The sequence below is a fragment of the Loxodonta africana genome, chromosome 1 (genome assembly GCF_030014295.1).
Source record: "Loxodonta africana isolate mLoxAfr1 chromosome 1, mLoxAfr1.hap2, whole genome shotgun sequence".
In the NCBI taxonomy this organism is placed as follows: domain Eukaryota; kingdom Metazoa; phylum Chordata; class Mammalia; order Proboscidea; family Elephantidae; genus Loxodonta; species Loxodonta africana.
In genome coordinates this window covers 162,256,856-162,279,327 of record NC_087342.1, presented here as the reverse complement: position 1 = coordinate 162,279,327, position 22,472 = coordinate 162,256,856, and the positions used below count along the sequence as shown (strand labels likewise).

Below are 22,472 nucleotides of genomic sequence, written 5' to 3'. Positions count from 1 at the left end.
TGGACTTCTTCCTTCAGTACCATCGGTTTCTGATTGTATGCTACTTTTTGAAATGGTTGAGCATCAACTAATTCTTTTTGGTATAATGACTCTGTGTATTCCTTCTATCTTCTTTTGATGTGTCTTGCATCGTTTAATATTTTCCCCATAGAATCCTTCACTATTGTGACTCAAGGCTTGAATTTTTTTCTTCAGTTCTTTCAGCTTGGGAAACGTTGAGTGTGTTCTTCCCTTTGGTTTTCTATCTCCAGTTCTTTGCATATGTCGTTATAATACTTTACTTTGTCTTCTCGAGAGGCCCTTTGAAATCTTCTGTTCAGTTCTTTTACTTCATCAATTCTTCCTTTTGCTTTAGGTGCTTGACGTTTGTGAGCAAGTTTCAGAGTGTTCTCTGATATCCATCTTGGTCTTTTCTTTCTTTCCTGCCTTTTCAATGACCTGTTGCTTTCTTCATGTATGATGTCCTTGCACAACTTGTCTGGTCTTCAGTCACTAGTGTTCAATACATCAAATCTGTTCTTGAGATGGCCTCTAAATTCAGGTGGGATATACTCAAGGTCATATTTTGGCTCTCGTGACTTGTTCTGATTTTCTTCAGTTTCAGCTTGAAGTTTCATATGAGCAATTGATGGACTGTTCCACAGTCAGCCCCTGGCCTTGTTCTGACTGATGATATTGGGCTTTTCCATCGTCTCTTTCCACAGATTTAGTCGATTTGATTCCTGTGTGTTCCATGTGGTGAGGCCAATGTGTATAGTCGCCGTTTATGTTGGTGAGTGAAGGTATTTACAATGAAGAAGTCGTTGGTCTTGCAAAATTCCATCATTTGACCTTTGGCATTGTTTCTATCACCAAGGCCATATTTTCCAACTACCAGTCCTTCTTCTTTGTTTCCAACTTTCACATTCCAATCACCAGTAATTATCAGTTCATCCTGATTGCATGTTCGATCAATTTCAGACTGCAGGAGCTCATAAAAATCTTCTTCTTCCTCATCTTTGGCCTTAGTGGTTGGTGCATAAATTTGAATAATGGTTGTATTATCTGGTCTTCCTTATTGGTGTATGGATATTATCCTATCATTGACAGCATTGTACTTCAGGATAGATCTTGAAATGTTCTTTTTGACGATGAATGCAACACCATTCCTCTTCAAGTTGTCATTCCCAGCATAGTAGACTATGTAATTGTCCAATTCAAAATGGCCAATACAGTCCATTTCAGCTCACTAATGCCTAGGATATTGATGTTTGTGTGTTCCATTTTATGTTTGACTATTTCAACTTTCCTAGATTCATACTTTGTACATTCCAGGCTCCAATTATTAATGGATGTTTTCAGCTGTTTCTTCTCATTTTGCGTCGTGCCACATCAGCAAATGCAGGTCCTGAAAGCTTTACTCCGTCCACCTCATTAAGGCCGACTCTGCTTTGAGGAGGCAGCTCTTCCCCAGTCATCTTTTGAGCACCTTCCAACCTGGGGGGCTCATCTTCCAGCACTATATCAGACAATGTTCCGCTGCTGTTCATAAGGTTTTCACTGGCTAATGCTTTTCAGAAGTAGACTGCCGGGACCTTCTTCCTAGTTTGTCTTAGTCTGGAAGCTCAGCTGAAACCTGACCTCCATGGGTGACCCTGCTGGTATCTGAATACCGGTGGCATAGCTTCCAGCATCACAGCAACACGCAAGCCTCCACAGTATGATAAACTGACAGACTCGTGGGGGAAGGGTGTATTAGGAGATTTATATTCAGGTGGGATATGGAGTGGACTGGAGAAAGAGACCTGGTGGCATAATGGTTAACAGCTCACTTGCTAATCAAAAGGTCAGCAGTTCAAATCCACCAGCTGCTTCTTGGAAACCCTATGGGGCAGTTCTGTTCTGTTCTTCACGGTTGCTATGAGTTGGAATTGACTCAGTGGCAATGGGTTTGGGTTTTGGTTTGGAGAAAAAGAGAAAGAATGTAATAACTAACATTTATCGAACTAGTCCCAGACGTGGTGCTAAGTGCTTTATGTGCTTATGCCTTTTAATGCTCACAGTAGCCCCAAGAAATAGGCACTGTTAATATCACGCCTGTTTTCCAGATAAAAAACTGAAGCTGAGAGGTTAAATAAGAACCAGGTTCCCACAGTGAACAAAAAGGGTGCCAGGATGTGAACTAAGTTGATGCAACTCTGCCTGTGTGGCCTCTATACACTGTAGCACCTGCCTGTAGCCCAGCAGAGAACTTGGGGGCAATTTTATAGGTCAGGTGTGACAGCGTAGATGATAAGGCCTGAACCAAGTCAGTAGTGATGGGAACGGAGGATGGAAGCAGCAGTGTGGAACATCCTTATATGGGAGCCTGATCCCAGGGCTAAGGCCTGCCTTTGATTTCATAGCCTTCATCTGTCTGTAGACATAGCTTCTCTTTACTTAGTGTTTCTGTCGAAACTGCTGCTCAGTGGTGAGAACTTTGTCAAGACTCTGGAAGATTTGCCTCTAAATGTCTTACGCTTAGGCTTCTTATGTTTCCCCCCCTCCCAAGGAAATGTATTAATTTAATGTAAGTGCTGAAGTTGGGTGTGTTTGGCTTGAGCTATCTTAAAGAAAGGAGCCCTGGTGATACAGTGGTTAAGTGCCCAGTTGCTAACCGATAGGTCAGCAGTTCAAACCCACAGCTGCTCCACGATAGAAAACCTAAAACCAAATCCATTGCCACTGAGTTGATTCTGACTTATAGCGACCCTGTAGGACAGAGTAGAACTACCCCATAGGGGTAATCTTTAAGGAAGCAGACTGTAATCTTTAAGGAAGCAGACTGACACATCTTTCTCCCATGGAGTGGCTGATGGGTTTGAACTGCCAGCCTTTCAGTTAGCAGCTGAGTGCCTAACCACTGTTCTACTGGGGCTCCTTCTCATAAAGATCACAGCCTAGGAAACCCTATGGGGCGGTTCTGCTCTGCCTTAGAGGGTCATTAGGAGTTGGAGTCGATTTAACAGCAATGAGTTTTATCTTAGAGAAGGCTTATAAGCAAACTTCCAGATGTTCTCAAACATCCCAAACTTTAGTTAGTAGGGTTTGAGACAAGCAGGTTTGAGATTTGGCGATCAGTTTTCCTTTTGTCCATGATCACCCTCCCTCATCTGCTTATCTAGGTTTGTTTTAGTGACTTACTTGCTTTGGTGCTATGTGGGTAGATGTATCACAGAATTGTATAATTTCTTTTACTTTTTGTTTCTAAGTTTTTGTTTTTTTTTTAAAGAGGGCATGTGCATTTTGGCCCTGAAGATCTTTATGATGCACAGTTCAATGAGTGTGTAATGCGAGTGCTCTGAGTGCATTTGTGATACCGGGGGGTGGAGGATGGGTGCAGGGGGCCAGCATGGGCCAGCCCAGTGACCTCTCTGCTGTGTCTGCTGCAGGTGATAAGAAGTACATCATGGGGCCCAAGCTTTCGACTCTCGACGCCACCATCTTTGGGCATTTGGCACAGGCAATGTGGACCTTACCAGGAACGAGACCGGAGCGGCTGATCAAAGGCAAGCCTGCAAACCTCTTCAGATTTGGAGGGGGGGGGGGTCACTGGGGCGGGAGGGGTAGCACAATGGGGAATTCAAAGACAATGCCAGTGAGCTTGGCTTTGCTTTATAGAGACACAGGCCATGCTATCTAGGGCCAGGGTCGGGCCTCTATACTCAGGATACGTAAGGGTGGAGGAGACACCTGCCACCTTCCCCATACTATGTTCTTAGTAACGCTGACACAAGTCCTGGCATGTTTTACACCAGGTTTTTTTTTTTCTTCCAACTCCTGAAATAGTAGGACTTAATACCTGTCGCCAAAACAGGGCTCGAATTCCTCTCAGTGCCCTCGTTTTGTTGGTCTTCTTTAATTTCCTTTGGGCCGTGATGGCTCATTGCTTCCTGGCATATTTGCTGGGGCTGAGACTGATACACTGACTGCCCAACTCAGATACTCTTTTTGAGTTTGAGCTGGCCTGGGATCTTTGACATGTAGGTGTATGTGGTTCTGTGCCATTTGAGTTCAAGGCACTCCTTCCTCTCTTCTAGTGGGGCGCTGCTAGTTATACACTGAAAGTAGTAGAGTGGAAAAGCTCAAGATTGTAGGAAAATGAGGGAAGTGTCGACAAATACTTTGTAGGTGTGGTGCTATGGAAAGTATTATTATTATTACCTGTGCATTTTAACCAAAGAAACACAATCTTAGTATTATCGCTGTGTGATCTTGGCCTTAAGACTTACCAGATTTAGAATTCTAGACTGGTATGGAAAAGAAAGGAAGTGGGGATGAATGGGGCCAGAGCCAGGGGATGGACATGGATGTGGGGTGGGGGTAGTAGCCAGGAGTAAAATTCATGGCAGCCAAGGGTGTAGGGGAGAGTTAGCTTAACTTGGGTTGGATAGTTAGCTTAACTAGATCTTGGGGTGTGTGTGTGTGTGTGTGTGTGTGTGTGTGTGTAGGTGGGATGTACATGGCAACAGGGGTCTTTGGGAGAGGCCTTCTCTGCATAGATGAGTGGGAAATGTTTGAAGTCATTTCCAGTTTGAAGCAGTACCTAAGCATATGCCTGGGGGCTGAGGGTGTGGTGATCAAAGTTTAATATTTAGAGTTGGGAAGGGAATTGATAAAACTTAATCAAGGTATTCAAGCCCTAACCAAGCAGGTTGAGAGTATAGATGAGATCACCAGTGAATAGCACATAGAATGCTCTCAGTAAATGTTTGATGGAAGGATGGATGGAACCAAGCAAGGCAGAATCATACAGGAAACTGAGGTAGGCGAGAAGTCACGTGTGGTGTTCTTGAGTGGGAGGGTGAGGAGGCTGTTGAAGGCTGCAGGTGTGTGTATGTGTGTGTGTGTCCTCATGTGCACTCCCAGGAGCTCAGACCCGCAGGACTCACTCTCTTATTGGTGGGGATGGGGCTCTAGTACATTACCAGGCTTGGTGGGAGTGGATCAGGCACTGGTTGAAAGTCTTCTGGAGCTTCAGCTGAGTGGGGCTAGGGATAGCACAGACTGACATTCAATTTCATGAGTGATCAACATGAAGAAGTTCCGTGTCTTGGGATACATTGTAAATTATCTGAATTGAATGTCATCATAAATGTTGTTTTTAAAATATTAATTTCCCTTTACTTTCGTCAGGTTTTCCATGGTGGTCAAAAAGATAGATTCCTCTTTTCTCCATTTATTTAGGGGCATATTTTGTATCCACACTTTTATTTCCTACTCCACTCTTTCTACTTCCCTGCCACACCACTTTACGTACCTACACCCCGCCCACATCTGCTTGCATACTTCTGTACACACACACCCCAGACACCTACGTGTATATACACACCTACACTCCTATGAAACACACTACTACCCAGATATCCCCTCCCTGTACCTCTACACACACACACACTATTGAGGTTATCATTATTTAGTTAGAAACATTTAGTTATCCATTATAGTAGAACTCTCAGACCCTATGGAATCCCTTCTTTCTTAAATGAAGCATTCGTTCGTTAACTTATTCATATGACTCTCCCTCTATTACTTCCTGAAAGAACTTGAGGCATTTAGTATTCTTTTTAAAGGAATGATCAGCCTTTTTGGTGGATTGATTTTGGATTTCATGCTGAGACACACATTTGGGGGAATCTGATGCCATCGTCTGTGAGGGGCTTTTGGTAGGTAGTCGCAAGAACTTAGCTTCTTTAAAAGAGGATAGTGAGCTTCCAGCTCTCCCTGGGGGCTGGTATCATTAAAATCCAAGGAAAATTTCTAAATCTTATTTTAGTCATTCATTCCATGCCTCTTCTGAGCTTTTTGATTTAAGCTATTATGAGGCAGCCAAATTGCTAATGTTGTTTTCATTTCTTTCCCTGTCTTTGTTCTTCTTATGGTAGAGACTTTACCAAGAAGGGACAAGAGGAAGGAGAAGTAGAAACAACTAAGAGCCTGGATAATTTAGAATTGACTCAAACGTAGGAGTGTGAATGGCTTACCTCAGACAGTTTTCTGCCTTGGGTTTTTAACAGTCAGGGCACTGCTGGTCTGGCCATATGTGTGAGTGTGTGTGCATGAAAATGAGTTTTTGGTCCTACACATTATTTACAAAGTTAATTCTGAAACCATCTAGAATAGCAAGGAATTTTGTTTTATTTAGGTGAGTAGGAGGACAGACTTTGGATAGTTAGCAATTCCTTAAAATACACACACATCCCATATATATGTATATGAAACAAACAAAAAAATTGCCGTCGAGTCGATTCCAACTCATAGCGACCCTATAGGACAGAGTAGAACTGCCCCATAGAGTTTCCAAGGAGCACCTGGCGGATTCAAACTGCTGACCCTTTGGTTAGCAGCCATAGCACTTAAATACTACGCCACGAGGGTTTACATATATGTGTGTGTGTGTGTCTTAGTTATCTAGTGCTGCTATAACAGAAATATCACAAGTGTATGGCTTTAACAAAGAGAAATTTTTTGTCTTACAGTCTAATAGGATACAAGTCAAATTCAGGGAGTCAGCTCCAGGGGAAGGCTTTCTCTCTCTGTCAGTTCTGGATGAAGATTCTTGTCATCCGTCTTCCCCTGGTCAAGGAGCTTCTCAGTACAGGAACTCCAGGTCCAAAGGACACTCTGTTCTCCTGGCTCTTCTTTCTCAGGGGTTTGAGTTCCCCAACTCTCTGCTCACTTCTCTTTCCTTTTATCTTTTGTAAGATACGAGGTGATGAAGGACACACCCAGGGAAACTCCCTCTACATTGGATCAGAGATGTGACCTGAGTAAGGATGTTACATCCCACCCTAATCTTCTTTAACATAATCCAATCTTGCCTCATTAACCACGGGCAGAATTTAGGGTTTACAGCACGTAGGAAAATTACATCAATCAGGAAATGGAGGACAATGACACAATACTGGGAATCATGGCCTAACCAAGTTGACACATATTTTGGGGGGACACGATGTAATCCATAACAATATGTGTGTGTGTGTATACACATATATGTATGTATATACACACATATACATACATACATATGTATATACATATATGTCTATATCTATCTATGAAATTTTTTTTCTTATTGGAGAGAATTTAGAGAAGATAGAAAAGTTTTTTAAAAACAAAAGGTAACTGTGAGCTTGTCACCCACAGAGAACTATGAATGTTGTGGTATGTAGCCTCACTTTTTATGAAGTACATGAATGTATACGTTTTATGAAAGTGGGATCATGATATTGATACAGTTATAATTCCAAATTAAATATTCTTCAAAGCATATTTTCAATAGTTTATAATATCCTATCCTATGATTACATTTTAATGTATTCAGTTAGTCAATTTTTTTTAGACTTGTGGGCTGTTTTCAAATATTTTTTACTTATATTCTGTAGTGAATATTGTTATAAATATATGTTCTTACTCATTTCTGGTTATTTCCTTAGGCAAAATTCCTAGTTGTGAAATTAGGTGTAAACACTTTTACAGCTCTATATGGTCTATATGGCTAAATAGCTGTCTAGGAAGACTGGCAGTTTACATTCCCAACCAGCAGTTCCTTCAGAGTTTGGTCAGATATCTTTTATTCCTAAATCAGGGTTGAGTATTACTTGTTTTGAAACTTTTGCCATTTTTACAGTAAAAAAAGAATCTTACTTTTATTAACAGCAACATTCTTACTATGAAGGCAGGTTTAGTACTCTGATCAGTGTGTCCTTATTAGAGAATTGGATGTGGGTTTGAGCACTCTTTAAAACAGATGTGGAAAAATGAAGAAAGCCCAGAAAAATGAAGTTGAAGTAATGAGTAAAATTCAGTAGCACGTCTGCTGGCCCTTTAGAACCTCATGGAGACCGCAGAGCCTAACACTGTTTTCTGAATGAGTATGAAACACAAACTTTTGTATTCCAAGAAAAAACTCATTCAGCAACTCTTTTGCAACAGTTATTTATTTAGGTGTCTGTTTTACTTATTATCTGGTGTGTTGTAAGTGAAAAAATGCTGGATGCCCTTGAGAAAGTATATAATTGTATCCCTGTCTTAGGCTGGGTATCCTAGAAGAGCAAAACCAGTGCAGCATATACACTCGCTTGTACGTGCGTGTGTGTGTGTGTGTATGTGTGTGTGTGTATATATATATATATATATACAGAGAGAGAGAGAGAGAGCCCTGGTGGTTACGAGCTCAGCTGCTAACCAAAAAGGTCAGCAGTTTGAATCCACCAGCCGTTCCTTGGAAACCCTACGGGGTAGCTCTACTCTCCCCTATAGGGTTGCTGTGAGTTGGAATCGACTTGAAGGAAGCGGGTGTGTGTGTGTACATATATAAATATATATATATTTATGTATGTACATACACACACACACATATATATATACACACACATATTTATGTCTATCTATACAGTGAAAGAGAGAGATTTATTTATTTCAAGGAAATGGCTCACACAGTTATAGAGGCTGGCAAGCCCCAAATCTGTGGGTCAGATGTTGGGCTGGAGACTTCTGACTGAAGTGGTTATAGGAGCTGACAAACCCAAAATTGGTAGGTTGGACTGCAGGCCGCTGGCTCATGGGGCTGCAGGAGCTGGCAACTCCCAAAATCTCCAGGTCAGACAACAGGCTGCTGGTTCACAACCCAAGAACCAGAGGTCAGAGGATGATGAGTTGGATTCAGGATCCAGAGAGGGCAAGCTTTGCCAGAACATCTATATATCTTGCATGCAGACCACAACCCCAGGGAAACTTCCCTTCAACTGATTGGCTGCTCACATTTGATCACAAAATGGAGGATGATTGCATAGTATCTGCCAAGCCACTGAGAATAATGGCCTAGCCAAGTTGACACATAATCTTAACCATCACAATCCTCATGCCCATACTCTTTCTGTTCTCCCTCCAGAGCGTTCAGGGAGAGGTGGTTGTGGAAGATTCAGCCCTAAGGAAAGGGCTGAGTCAGATGACCTCTGAGACTGTATTTTGAGATCTATGAGGTAAAGTCCTTCAACTTCAAGGAGAGAAGGTGAAGGGGGTGCCCTTATTCCAGCATTCAAGTATGTTAAAAAGTCCTTTCTAGCTGACCTTGTAATCAGAATTGGTATGATCCCAACAGCCTTAGTCATTAAAACCTAGGATGGCCAGACTACTCATGGTGTCCTCTCTGCTCTCACAGCCCATGACCAATGAGAGATGACCACTGTAGAAGGACAGTGAGCACTGTTTTGATTCTAGGAAAGCTGAAGTTCATTTTACCAAGAAAAGATTTATCTTGACTTTTAATTCTATGTATATTGGTTTCTATTATTCTTAAACCCTCAGGTTTTAAAGTTTACACATTTTAAAAAAGTTAATATTACAGTTTATGAAGATTCTGTGATGTCTGAAATCTGCTGATGTGAATGAGAGAGAAAAAGCTTAGCAAATTCAGTTATTGTGAGTTTATATACGCCTCTCTTTTCAAGGTTTAACCAAAAGGCATTCTGCTTTTGGCTACATGTTATCTAATTAAAATATATGTGTCATTTGACCTTACTTCCTGGAATGAGATAAAAGGCTTATGACATTGTATAGATGCCAGGAGTAGGAGAACTGTAAGAGAACTTTAGAGATTATCTAGTTCAGTGATTGTCAACCCAGGCTGCACGTTAGAATCACCTGTGAAGCTTTTAAAACGCGTCTGTGACCTGGCCCTATTCCAGACCACTTAAATCAGATTCTTTGTGGGTGAGGCCTGGGCACTGGTATTTTTAAAAGCTTACCAAGTGATTCTTGTGTGCAACCAGGATTGGAAGCTGCTGAGCAATCCTTCTATTGCTCTGTGCCCCTGCCTGCATCGTTTTCCAAGTGAGAAATCTAATTTGTAAAAGTCACGAGGTGCGTTAGCATTGCTGTTAGAGCAAAGACCAGAACACAGGCTTCCCGACTCTTTGTCCAAGCATTCAGACATGTAAAATGCAAACAGTTAATTTCCTCAGGGCCAAGGATGGAGACAGAACCTCCTGAAACAGAAAACAACAGAATGAGAATAAGATTATAAAAACAATGCCAATTCGTCCAGGGGCATTATTGAAGTCACCTGTGGTCCCCAATACATTAGTATAATGAAGATAGCAACTGCTTCTAGAGCTGGCCTTTGCAGGGCCATCGGCGTTTGTATTTGTTGTAGTTGTATGTGTTGGTGACGGCAGACTGTGGATGAAGGCTCGCAGCCCATGGCAGGATGGCAGGAATTCCTAGGGAGTAGATTTGATTGAGGCAAACGGGCTGGTCCCCAGGCTCTACTGTGAAGTAACCTTAATTCATCTTTGATATTTCATCCCTGTTGGATCCTTTTCCTCCATTTTTTTAAATATATTTTTTATTTTTATTGTGCTTTAAATGAAAGTTTACAAATCAAGTCAGTCTCTCATACAAAAATTTAATACACCTTGCTATGTACTCCTAGCTGCTCTCCTCCTAATGAGATAGCACACTCCTTCTCTCCACCCTGTGTTCCCCTCTGCCTTCTCATCTCCCCTGCAGACAGGAGCTGCTGACGTAGTCTCATGTGTCTACTTGATCCAAGAAGCTCACTACTCATCTTCTATCTTATACTCCAGTCCAATCCCTGTCTGAAGAGTTGGCTTTGGGAATGGTTCCTGTCTTGGGCTCACAGAAGGTCTGGGGACCATGTCCTCCGGGGTCCCTCTAGTCTCAGTCAGACCATTAAGTCTGGTCTTTTTACGAGAATTCGAGGTCTGTGTCCCACTACTCACCTACTCCCTCAGGACTTCTCTGTTCCTTTCCCTCCTCCTTGCTGCTGTCTTCATATCTTTATTTGATTCTTGGTTACTTATGATTGATAGCAACACCTGGTGAGGTGTTCCATGATTGTGAAGAATTTACGTGCTTCTGCCCACAAGAAGCAATGATGTTGTCTCCTTGGCTTCTGGCTCCTAAGCCTGTGAGTAAATGTCTCTAGGTAGATGGCAGTCAAAGTGGACTCTTCTGTAGTGTGAGTTGAGCTGTTATGATAGGAGAAGACTGGAAATGATGACCAGAAGTCAATACATGTTCCACTGGTTTACAGGATCCAGGAAGGAGGGAGATTTGCTTTGTTATATTTTTAGGGGATGTTTTCATTTAAATAAAACAGCAATCAGTTTGTGAAAACTTCAATGACATGAGAAAAAGTTTTATAATAATGTTACATGAGGTAATAATAATGATAACCAAAACCAAACCTGTTGCTGTCAAGTCGATTCTGACTCACGGTGACCCTGTAAGACAGAGTAGAACTGCCCTATAGGGTTTCCAAGGAGCAGATGGTAGATTTGAACTGCCAACCTTTTGGTTAGTTGGTGAACTCTTAACTACTGCGCCACCAGGGCTCTAAAAATGGTAGTGAGGTAAAATAATAAAAACCAAGAGTACTGAAAGAAATGATACTGAAATGTTAATTATGAGTGGATCTTAGGTGCTTTTTGTTTTCTTATGCATTTATACATTTCTTAAATTTTCCAAAATAAGAATGTATTATTTTCTTTAGCAGAAGAATGAAAGTACTTACATATCATAATCAACAGTTTTAATATAGAAATAACCTAAATGGCCTTCAATAGAGATTGGTAAAAGCTATGATATATCCAGATAAAGAAATAACCATTATGTAACTGGAACCCTGGTGGAGCAGTGGTTAAGAGCTTGGTTGCTAACCAAAAGGTTGAGAGTTTGAATCCACCAGCTTTGCCTTGGAAACCCTATGGGGCAGTTCTACCCTGTCTTATAGGGTCGATGTGAGTCAGAGTCGACTCTATGGCAACTGGTTTGATTTTGGGTTTTTATTATGCAATTATCAAGATGGTCGTAGAGAAAAGAGTATTTACTGAAATTGAAAGATTTTCATTACATGTTAAGTAGACAAAAGTGGATTAGGAAACAGCATATATTAAATCCTGTATGTTTATATAAAAATTATATAAGTAATCCATGTTTTATTGCAGATTAGAAAATACAAATAAGCAAAAAAATGAAAGAATTATCAAGAACCCCATTCTCCATAACATTTTAGTTTATATTCTTCCAGAAATTTATACTTATATATAAATTTATACTTATATACTTATATGTTATATATATAATATATATGCATATAAAAAATATTATATAAAAAACGCTAAAAAATATAATATATGCTATATATAATATACATTATATATAATATATATTATATATGCATATGTTATATATAAAATGTTATATATATCATATATAATACTTATATAACATATAATATAATATATATGCATATATAAGTATACATTTCTGGAAGAGTATAAACTAAAATGTTATGGAGAATGGGTTCTTGATAATTCTTTAATTTTTTGCTTATTTGTATTTTCTAATCTACAATAAAACGTGGATTATTTATATAGTAAGTAAATGAATGTTTATATAACTTAAAAAAAAATAAACATACAGAGTATTCTTAAGGGTGATAGTCCTAGAAGAGAGAATGACGAAACATATGTTTATAAGCAATGTTGCCATCTGGTGGACAAAGGTGTAAACTCACCCTGTTTCTTTTTCCTTTGCAATTATGACTGGAAAGCCAAATATTGTGCCATCTTTTAGGCAAATGCCTAGACAATTTTAGAGATTTAACAAAAGTGTTCCTTCAATTCACATGAAAAAGAAGTAGTCCACTGACTGAGCATAATCCCGATTGTGGATGCAGCTTTTTAATTTAAATTAAAAAAAAAATCTGTTTTACTAAGTGTGTTCACAGGCATCCTTATCCGTCTAAGTTATCCATTTCATGGATTATTTGGGGCAAAGTTTTCATCTAATATAACTTCTCTCAACTACTTGGCATAGTAAACAAACAAACAAAAAAAAACCAAACCCGGTGCCATTGAGTCGATTCTGACTCATAGCGACCCTATAGGACAGAGTAGAACTGCCCCATAGAGTTTCCAAGGAGTGCCTGGCGGATTCGAACTGTGACCCTTTGGTTAGCAGCTGTAGCACTTAACCACTACGTCACTTGGCATAGTACCCAGTCTATAATAAACACACTACAAATATTTGTGGAATGAATGAATGCTTACTTCTGGCTGTCTTAATCCAACACTTGGTGTATTTTCATGGAATGTAAATTAACTTAAATACAACCAATCAAAACATAAGTTCTTTTGATCTGCAAACATAAGATAATAAAATGCATCACAAAGTCAAACGATGGCACTTTACCTGCCATTTTGGACAACTATCCCTCTGCTTCTCATCAGGCTTTCACTATAGGCTCACTCCTTCATTTTTTTCAGCCCATTCATTATTTTTTTTCCCACGCACCTTTCTTATTATGTGCCTAAAAATCAAGATATTTTGACAGTATTTCTATGGAAAAATACTGTTACTTTCTCCCTCACCCCAGTCTGAGTTTCCCAGAAAGCTAAGTAGCTGGTGGATTGTTGCCTTTGAGAATTCACCCTCACTTTCCTTCTCATGTTTCAGGTGAGCTGATCAACCTCGCCATGTACTGTGAGAGGATAAGAAGGAAATTCTGGCCAGAGTGGCATTATGATGACGACAACACCATCTATGAGTCTGAGGAGAGCAGTGAAGGCAGCAAAACCCACACGCCCCTGCTGGATTTCAGCTTTTACTCAAGGACAGAGACGTTTGAAGATGAGGGAGCAGAGAACAGTTTTTCCCAAACCCCAGACACGGATTTCACTGGACAGTCGCTCTTTGATTCTGATGTGGACATGGATGATTACACAGACCACGAGCAGTGCAAGTGACGTCTAGCCTCTCTGACCCTCTGCTATCGGAGCTGCCATTCCTGGGGTTCGTCCAGCTTTCCCAGGTAGATGCCCATTCGAGCTGGGAAGAGAGCTCCGTGCTTGGCACAGTTTTCACATGCTAACTGGACTATAGCCGCCTTATTTCTTTTTTTGTAAGAACAGACACAGAACCATTCAGATGGCTTCATTTAAAATGAATAGGCAAAAAAAAAAAAAAAAGTCAGCATGGTTCCTGAAATCCATTTTTGTTTTCGTGACAAAACCAGTATTGTATGGTAAAGCAGATGAAAGAGCAGGTTGCCTACAGATAGCGTTTATGCTGATCCTCTTCAAGTTGAGGGCTTAGTTGGAAGCTGGATCCTTGAACATCCTGCATCCGCCAGGGTCCCGAAGTCTTGGGAGAGACCATCAGAAAACATGTAGGAGATGAATGTTCTGTGGTGGCTGCTTGTACTTGATGTGTGTATATTGTATGTTGAGACATAAATAAAATTCACAGATATTTAATGAACACCTGCAATGTGCAAAGCACTGTGCTAGGTGCTAATCAGTATAAGTTTTATTCTAAGCTCTGCCACTGACTAGCTGTGTGATTTTGGGCAAGCCCTTTAACTCTTGTGTGCCTCATTTCCCCCACCTGTAAAGTGGGGATAACTACTCTCCACCAACCTACCTCACAGGGATGTTGTGAGGATTCATGTGGTAACATTTGTAAGGCGCTTTAAACCTCTTGGAAGAGGTGTGACATAAACAAAAAATTTTATTCTTTGTTGTGCTTTCATATGTGTCAAGATTGGAGGGCAAAGGAATCCCCATATCCAGGCAACAACAGCCACAGACAGTCGATTGCAACAGCCAGCAAATGAAACACATACGAAAGGCATGGTTAGAACTCTGCCATTGTTCCTTTTTGTGATCTTGCTTGAATTGAAATCTTTTGTTGGAAGAACCTTAGAAATGTTGTTACAAGTCATCAACAGCTACAAACGGTCTTCGATTCTACTCTGTTTTTGCAGGAAAGTATTTCTTTCATTGCCGGAACTCATGCTGGAGTGCTGTCCTCTGCCGACTCCAGAGTGTTAGGTTGCCCATGTTTGTTTATTTTTAAGGAATAAAGCTCAGGAATATGGCGGGTTTAATAGAGGTGAAGGGGAACGCATTTGATTGATTTTTTGTAGGCAGAAGCTTGCCAACTTGTAATGTCTTTTTGAAAACGAACCTTGCAGGATGTATTGAAAAGATGAAGTAGGAAGAGGATCATGTTACATATATTAGGCACTTTGTGCAGTGATAGACTATGCAGTTCACGAATGCAACTTTTCTGGTGTTTTCAGCCCTTGCTCAGTGGGAGGAGAACAGCTGTTGAAGACAAATCTTAACGTTTCTTAAGGATCACCCAGGCCCTTTCTGTACTCCCTCTTCCTCCCTATAGGGCACAGGAACTGTTGGGATTACCTCTGTTTGCTAAGGCACTCTATTTCTGAAGACATCGTTTGTGTTGGCTTAAAACATTTTTCAGGGAAGTATGGGGCAAAGATACTAGGGAATGGCCATGGGTTTGGACAAGGAGAGCCAGTGTTACGATTTACAACTGCAAACAAAACTGCTTTGCTTCTCATCACAGCTGACTGACTGGGTAAGGATTACTCATTATGAGGTTAAAGAGCGTTTCTTAAAAGACAAGAGCTTTTGAGAAGTTCATGTGCATCTACTTGAATAAGCCTTTCCTGGAGTGTAGTGTTTGCAAACCAGTCCTTAAAGACTGCTGTGGAGTCACAAAGAGGTAAAGAGGGAGAGTTTTTGAGACTGTTTTCTAGGTTGTTTGGCACCAGCTGAGCAACTGTGTGGAGCATATGTAACTGGCAATAAATGTTCCGATACCTTAGATTAGAAATTCTTATTCCACAGAAAACTCAGTTGTTTATATCTTATTAAAACCATTCATGTTTGAGAGGACTCTTTGATGCCTAATGAGATATGATGGAGAAGATATGAGTGGATAAGCCTGTTTTATTTCTCCAGCGTTACGTGGGGGAACTTTTAGCCTTGTTTCTAGCACGTGATTCTAAGGCCAGCTAGCAGGGGTTCTGTGTGACTAGGCAAAGTCCTGGCCTGAAAACGTGAATGTACTGAACAGGTGGGACTATGGACTTGCCACCACAAAAACTGAGTTTCCCTTCCCCACCCTCGGCTGGGAAGAGATATACATGAAATTTTTCCTACAAACCTTTTTTTTTCTTACAGTATAGCACCAAATGTGATGTATTTTTACTCTAAGAATAATTAGGTTATAACTATGTAGATTTACATATATTTTTTATTGATTACTAGCTAGGTGCATTACTTAGAGGACAAAAATGTGGAGAGCCAACGTTCAAAGTGAAGTTGTAAAACAATTCATTCCATCCAGGTACCTCCCACAGGAGCTTGAATGGACACTGCCACCTGGAGTCTTGGGTACTTGCTTGACAGTTTCTGATGAATACTCAACATTTTGTAGATGTAAACTTCATTTGCAACTCTAGAATATACTCAGGTTTTACTTTTCCAAGGTGGGTTATGAACAAAATGACCAAGATAAATAATCACTGTGGTATGGGTGACTTACACAGTCTTTATTGTGAGGATTTCAATTTTACGTGCTTCATTCTTAAGCTATCTGGATTTCAAATGTTCCTCAATCTGATGAACAGGTGCTACTTATGAGAAAAACAACAACAAGAAATTAAGGACCAGCTTGATCCTCTGGTTCACTTATCCAGTTATGTGTTTCTTTTTCTGTTTTTTTGCTGGAAAGTAATTTAGGAAGTGAGATCTTTAATGTTAACAGATGCTTTTGGTTGGACAGAGACCCAGTGGGCCACCTGTTCTTTTTTTACTCCTCGTTGTAAAAATCTGCCTCTGCTTTCACCTCCCTTTGCCCTTCACCCCCAACTCATCGGGATTAATGAGCGGCAGCAGCGTGCTTTTCTTTGAGCCATTAGCGTATCTATAGGGACAATATAAATGTATGTAGAAATAATCTATATTATCAGAGCTTACCATTTTGTTCCTGTGACATAATGAGTTGTGAACAGTAACACTGCCAAGGCCACAGACTGATCACAGACTTAGAACAACTTGGACTTGAATCATAACAGCAGTCTAATACTCAAGTTGAGCCCTGCCTGTGTACCCTTAGGTATCAGTGTACATTTCTGTGAAACAAGTAGAGTTCAAAGAAAGGAAGTGCTAAGGTTTTTAGCTTCATAGGTACTGACAGTGTATGATGAATTTTCAACATTTTGTAGTTGTAAACTTGATTTGGAATTCTAGAATATACCCAGGTTTTACACTCCCCAGGTGGTTCTAAAAACACAGTGACCAAGACAAATAATTATATATAGTCTTTATTGTGAGAGTTTTAGTTCCATGTGCTTCTTTCTTATGCTACCCATATTTTATATGTGTTCGCCTGTTTGATGAACAGGTACATAGATTTGTTTGAAAGAGTGTAGAATCACAGGACTGTATAGCCAGGCCATGGAATAGCTTTAGAAAGCCCCTTACAAGAGAGCTCTAGAGGTTGTTACTGGCTCAGTGTTACTCACATACATACTTATGTGAAGGGCAGGACCTGGTGAGGTCTTTCACCTTGCCCTAGGCTGGTTCTGTTATACCACCTTGACTCAGTTTCTTTTAAAGCTCGTACTCCCTCAGAAATCACTATATGTCCACAGAACCTGGACATCCCCAGCCTCTCTCAGTGCTTGGGATCTTCCTTCACTCACCCCACATGTCTATTCAGCCCAGGCTAGGTTAATCCAAGAGAACTTTCTCCAGGATCTACTCTGTGAAGGCACTGCTAAGCTCTGTAAATAATATCAAGATGGATATCCAGGTCACCAAGACTCAGTCTTATTTATCTTTTAAAGAACCTATACTTACTGGGTAGCTAGGGTTATACTCACTCACTCACTCATTGAATATTTACTGAGCACCTTCCCTGTGCCTGGCCCTGTGGTCTACACCAGGGAGAGAGTGGTAAACAGAACAGATATGGCACCCTGACTTTAGGCCATCCTCTCTTGTCCAGACTTCTGCAAAAGCCTCCTTTACCTGCGTGGCCATACCTTAGATCCATCGCACCCATTGCCACTGGGTTAATCTTTGGGTTGCCACATTGTCTCAGGATGACGACAACTCCTTGGGACCTGGTGTTCTCACCTCTTTATTGATCTTATCTTCCATAGCTCCTCCATGGGAACCATCCAGTCTAGCCAATGGTGATCCATTTGTGTTGCCTACCCCCACCTCTGTGCCTCTATTCATACCATTCCTTCTCCCGAAATGCCTTGCGCCTCCTCTCCACCAACCATAGTTACACCCATCTCTCAAGGCCTGATTTCAGTCAGTTCTGCATGAAGACTTCCCAGATCGTTATAATCTTCTCTTCTTCTAAAAATACACTACTTAATATTTCTACCCCCAAAGGTGGCATGGAAAGGTATGCCCTGAAGGTGGGCCACATGCTATGAAGTAGTGATTTTTAAACTTTTTTTGTGTCACCGATGCCATTGAAAATCTAATGAAAGTCCTATACCCTTTTCCCAGATAAATACACATATGCAAATATGTAGAATTTTGCCTGTAAATTCAGGGGATTTAAAAGCCTGAAATCATCCATGGATTCGTTAGGAGGTCCATAGACCCACATGAAGAAGCCTTGCTCTAAAGAGTCTTTAAAAGTTAACTGTTGTTAGTGTTCCTTGAGGAGAAAAATTGGTAAGGGATATGCAAGCAAAGAATTTCTGTTGTTATCCATGTTGAGTATGTGTTAAGTGAAAGGAAAGTAAGGAAGGAGAGTTTGAAACAATATCTTTGTTCTGACCTTTTGGAAGTGACAGAATTTATTGTTATCGTTGTCATTTATCTTTTAGCCATCCAAAAAACTGGTTTATCAAAATCAGCTCAGAGCCGGGTGAACTTTATTTCAGCCTGAAACCCCTAGCTCTGCATAGGTAAGCCCCCCAACCTGGCACTTAAGGCAAGAAAAGAGTCTGGATTTTCTCTTTCAGGGTAGTCTGTCCTTCAAAGTCTGCACAATCAGGTTTTCCCTTGTTCATTTTCATTCATTCATAGAACAATGATGCAGGTGCATTTTTGATAAAAGGATAGTGCCTTTTGTTGATATAGAACAACTCAGGTTATACTATTGTCTTTTTTTTTAAACAGGGTGAAGTTATTTTTATTGCTTCTGACTATGACCCTTGGGATCCTTTGTTCTCCTTTATGTGCGTGCTGTTTAAGCCGGACAAGAACTGATGAAAATACCTTCAATGACAGATACTTCCAAGTCTAACAGCTGAGCTTTAACAGGTCCTGGGGTCAATTGCTTGTGATTGTGAAGTGCTTGACTTTTATTGTGGATGAATTTGTAAAGTTCAAAAGGATCCCTTTGGTGGGTGGGAGGCGCCTCTTGTCTGCAGAACTCTTGCTAGTGCCAGGGGCAGATGCATACATACTTGAGATGTTTTCCTCATTTAAATTCCGTACCAGAAATTTAAGTTTTTGGTTCCTGACTTTAAAGAATACCTTAAAGATATTTAAGATTCCTTAGTCTTTAAAATAAGATTGCTGGAACTAGCAACATATTAGCCTTGCTTCTTAGAGATGGTTAGAGGGTACTGAGAAATAGCTTGAAGGAAAGTGCCTCAGTGGTTTTGGGGCTGAGAGCGTGACCCCTTAACCATTCTGGCTTTTGCTATTGGAGGGAAATTGTCTTCAGGCCTAGACTTTCTGGAATATCTGCTGCTGGCTAGACCATGACAGTCTAGGATACTTAAACTTCATAAGAATTATTGGCCCCAAACTGTCGAAGTTGTAGACAAAAGGGACCGTTGCACTAATAAGTAACTCATGGACATAGACTATGGAGCACCAAACTCCTGATCATCTCAGTGGGGAAACAAGAAGTTATCAAAGAGCAAAACATCGATACAGGACTTTGGTGTTTTGTACACAAATCATTTCGGCAATGAACTTGATGGCCTTCATTTCTTCTTGCCTTTTTTTTTTTAGTGCTATTATCCCTTTTTTTTTTTTAGTGCTATTATATGTTTTGAAACAATCCACTAACTTCAGAGCAATGTACATCTATCATAATCAGTTAATTTTATGAAAGGCAGTGTTACTAAATGTGTCTAATAATTCATTCTTCATGCCCATTGGCAAACATTTTTTTTTTTTTTACTTTGTGGCTCTGGAATAGAGCAATTTTTATTTATTAGGAATATTTACACCTTTTGCCTTCTTTAGTAACCAGCTTTTTAAATCACCATGTTAATTAGCTATGACTAAACAGATAACAGCAGAGAGAACCTGAGAATATAATATCCTTGTTCTTTGGAGGGCTAGGAAAAAGGAATGCTCTGGATATTTATTATCTCCCCACTCTTTATTTTAATCAATGAACTTTTTCTTTAATAATTGTTCAGAATTACAAATGTTCTCTCATAATTGCTTTTGCCCTCCACAAGAGGTCACACTTGGCTCATTTAAATATAAACCCTGTCCAAATGGTTGCGTTTTTACCTTTGACTAATTGTATCTGAAAGGTGTTGCAGCAATAAAACTAAAGACAGTGCTCAGATTTTTGAGGAATCTCTGCTTCAGTTGAGGCGACATGTTTATGTTACTCCTGTCAAAATGATTTTACCTCACATATTAAGCCTCGTGGGATCGTTCTTACTGTACACATATGCTTCTCACAATAATCTGCATCATGCAGAATGCCCGACAACTCAAATGTTGATGAGGGTGACAGTTTCTTGATGGTGATGGTTGGGACATTGAGAGGCTGAGTCCTTCATTCGGTGGTATCTGACTTTCACTGAGTCCGTGGGGAGAGAAGGAGACGTAAAAGATACTGGGCTTCAAGCAGCCAGGTGGTATGGGTGTGTTCTCTATCCAGGCACATTGAACATTATCTAGATGTTGGCATCTTTAGTAAAAGAATAAAAAGTACAGGTTTAGAAAAAAAAAAATGCATGTAGGGAAGTATTAGCTATAAATAACCAGTGCAGGAAACATTGTGGTAATGCTTATCTCTATCTTATTTGTGTGCTTGTGCCCCAGGCTGCAAGGTGCCCTGTGGTGTGGTGGTTAAAGTACTCGGCTGTTAACTGAAAGACTGGCAATTTCAACTGCTCTGCCAGAGAAAGATGTGGCAGTCTGTAATCTATAAAGATTACAGCCTTGGAAACCCTATGGGGCAATTCCACTCTGTCCTATGGGGTTGCTATGAGTCAGAATCAACTTATGGCAATGGCTTTGGATGGGCCCTAGGCTGCCCCATCTGGAGCTCTGCGTGGGACTTGGAGGAATAGCTTAGAGTGGCCGGTCCCAACGTGTGGAGTTACAATATACTCCTTTGATTTTCGAACATTCCTTATAGCTTTTCTGAAATGTTTATGGTACATATTTTCCATTTTACAGATATAAAACATACAAAATAATCTACATTTTGTTCTAGGGAAGTCCTTTCAATGTTTGGAGACACTCAAAGCATTTCTATTTAGGTGGTGGTCTCCAAACCTTTATGTTCATTCACTCCATCAGTAAAAGCTTCCTGAGCATGTCCTCCAGTGTATTTATACACACACACAACTAATATATTATGTACATTAAAAACTATAGCAAACATAGAAATTTAAAAAAGAATATTCTCCTGTATTCAATGGAACTTAGAGAATGGGGCAGGGGTACTTAGGAGTAGCACCTAGAAGATTGTAATTAATCAGAGAATGTGTGTGTGATGTTTGTGGCAAAGCAGGTTGTAAAATAGTTATGGAAACATAATTTTAGGCCAAGTTATTTTTTTTTTACTCAAAACAGGTGTTTTTGGTTAGGAGAAGGGTGAAAAATTTGATGTCATCCTTATGGGAGCACTTTTTAATTGTTTTTTGGACAACTTAATCTAGAATATCTTGAAAGTTCCTAAGAGATTTCATAATACACTAATTTATGCAAAGCAAAAAAAAAAAAAAAAAAGGGAGGGGGAGGGAACAAATGATTCAAATGCAGGATGTATTGCCTGAGAATTTTAGCTCCCATTTCTTTTCATGTTTTGATCATTCATGGTAATCATCTTGTTGATTGTATGTCTTTCTTCGATTTGCTTTTAACTTAGTGTATCCAAGTATGTGGAAGATGTACAAATTTATGTTCAGATATCTGAGATAAGAAGGGCCAACACTGGTATAATTTGAACCCACATTTCAGCCGCTTGGGGGCTGATGGGTGGGCACTGCCTGAAATCACTTACCTGCACCATCTGTTTCACAAATATGATAAATGGCATCTTGCTGAATGAGGATCCCAATGCAGAGGCGGCATTCCAGTGTTGATCTCCGGACCTATGAGTTACTTTAGCACAGTTATTGTTAGTAGTTTATAAAGCCATATTTAAACTTGTACATTTGATTGTAAGATAGATTTGAATTGTGCACTATGTTGATTACTGTATATAAATGTGGAAATTCTGTATACTTGGTCTTAATGCTGTATGTATTTGATGTGTAAATGATAACTAATGGGTATGAAATAGCTTTCTGTGAATGTCTTTATTCCATTTCATTTCTCTTTTGCAAATTTGGATGTTTAAACTTTATATCCATGGGGAAAATCTGAAAATTT

The 22,472-nt window shown here is 40.1% G+C and overlaps 1 protein-coding gene across 1 annotated transcript in view; it reads left to right on the top strand.

The window, feature by feature from the left end:
- Positions 1-15,966, top strand: part of FAXC (failed axon connections homolog, metaxin like GST domain containing) — a 68,794-nt gene extending 52,828 nt beyond the window's left edge. Inside the window, exons 5-6 of the mRNA XM_003404329.3 lie at positions 3,411-3,527; positions 13,504-15,966. Coding sequence (XP_003404377.1) covers positions 3,411-3,527; positions 13,504-13,793 — 407 coding nt within the window. The 3' untranslated portion in view covers positions 13,794-15,966. The remainder of the gene's footprint in view (positions 1-3,410; positions 3,528-13,503) is intronic.
- The last annotated feature ends 6,506 nt before the right edge of the window (positions 15,967-22,472 follow it).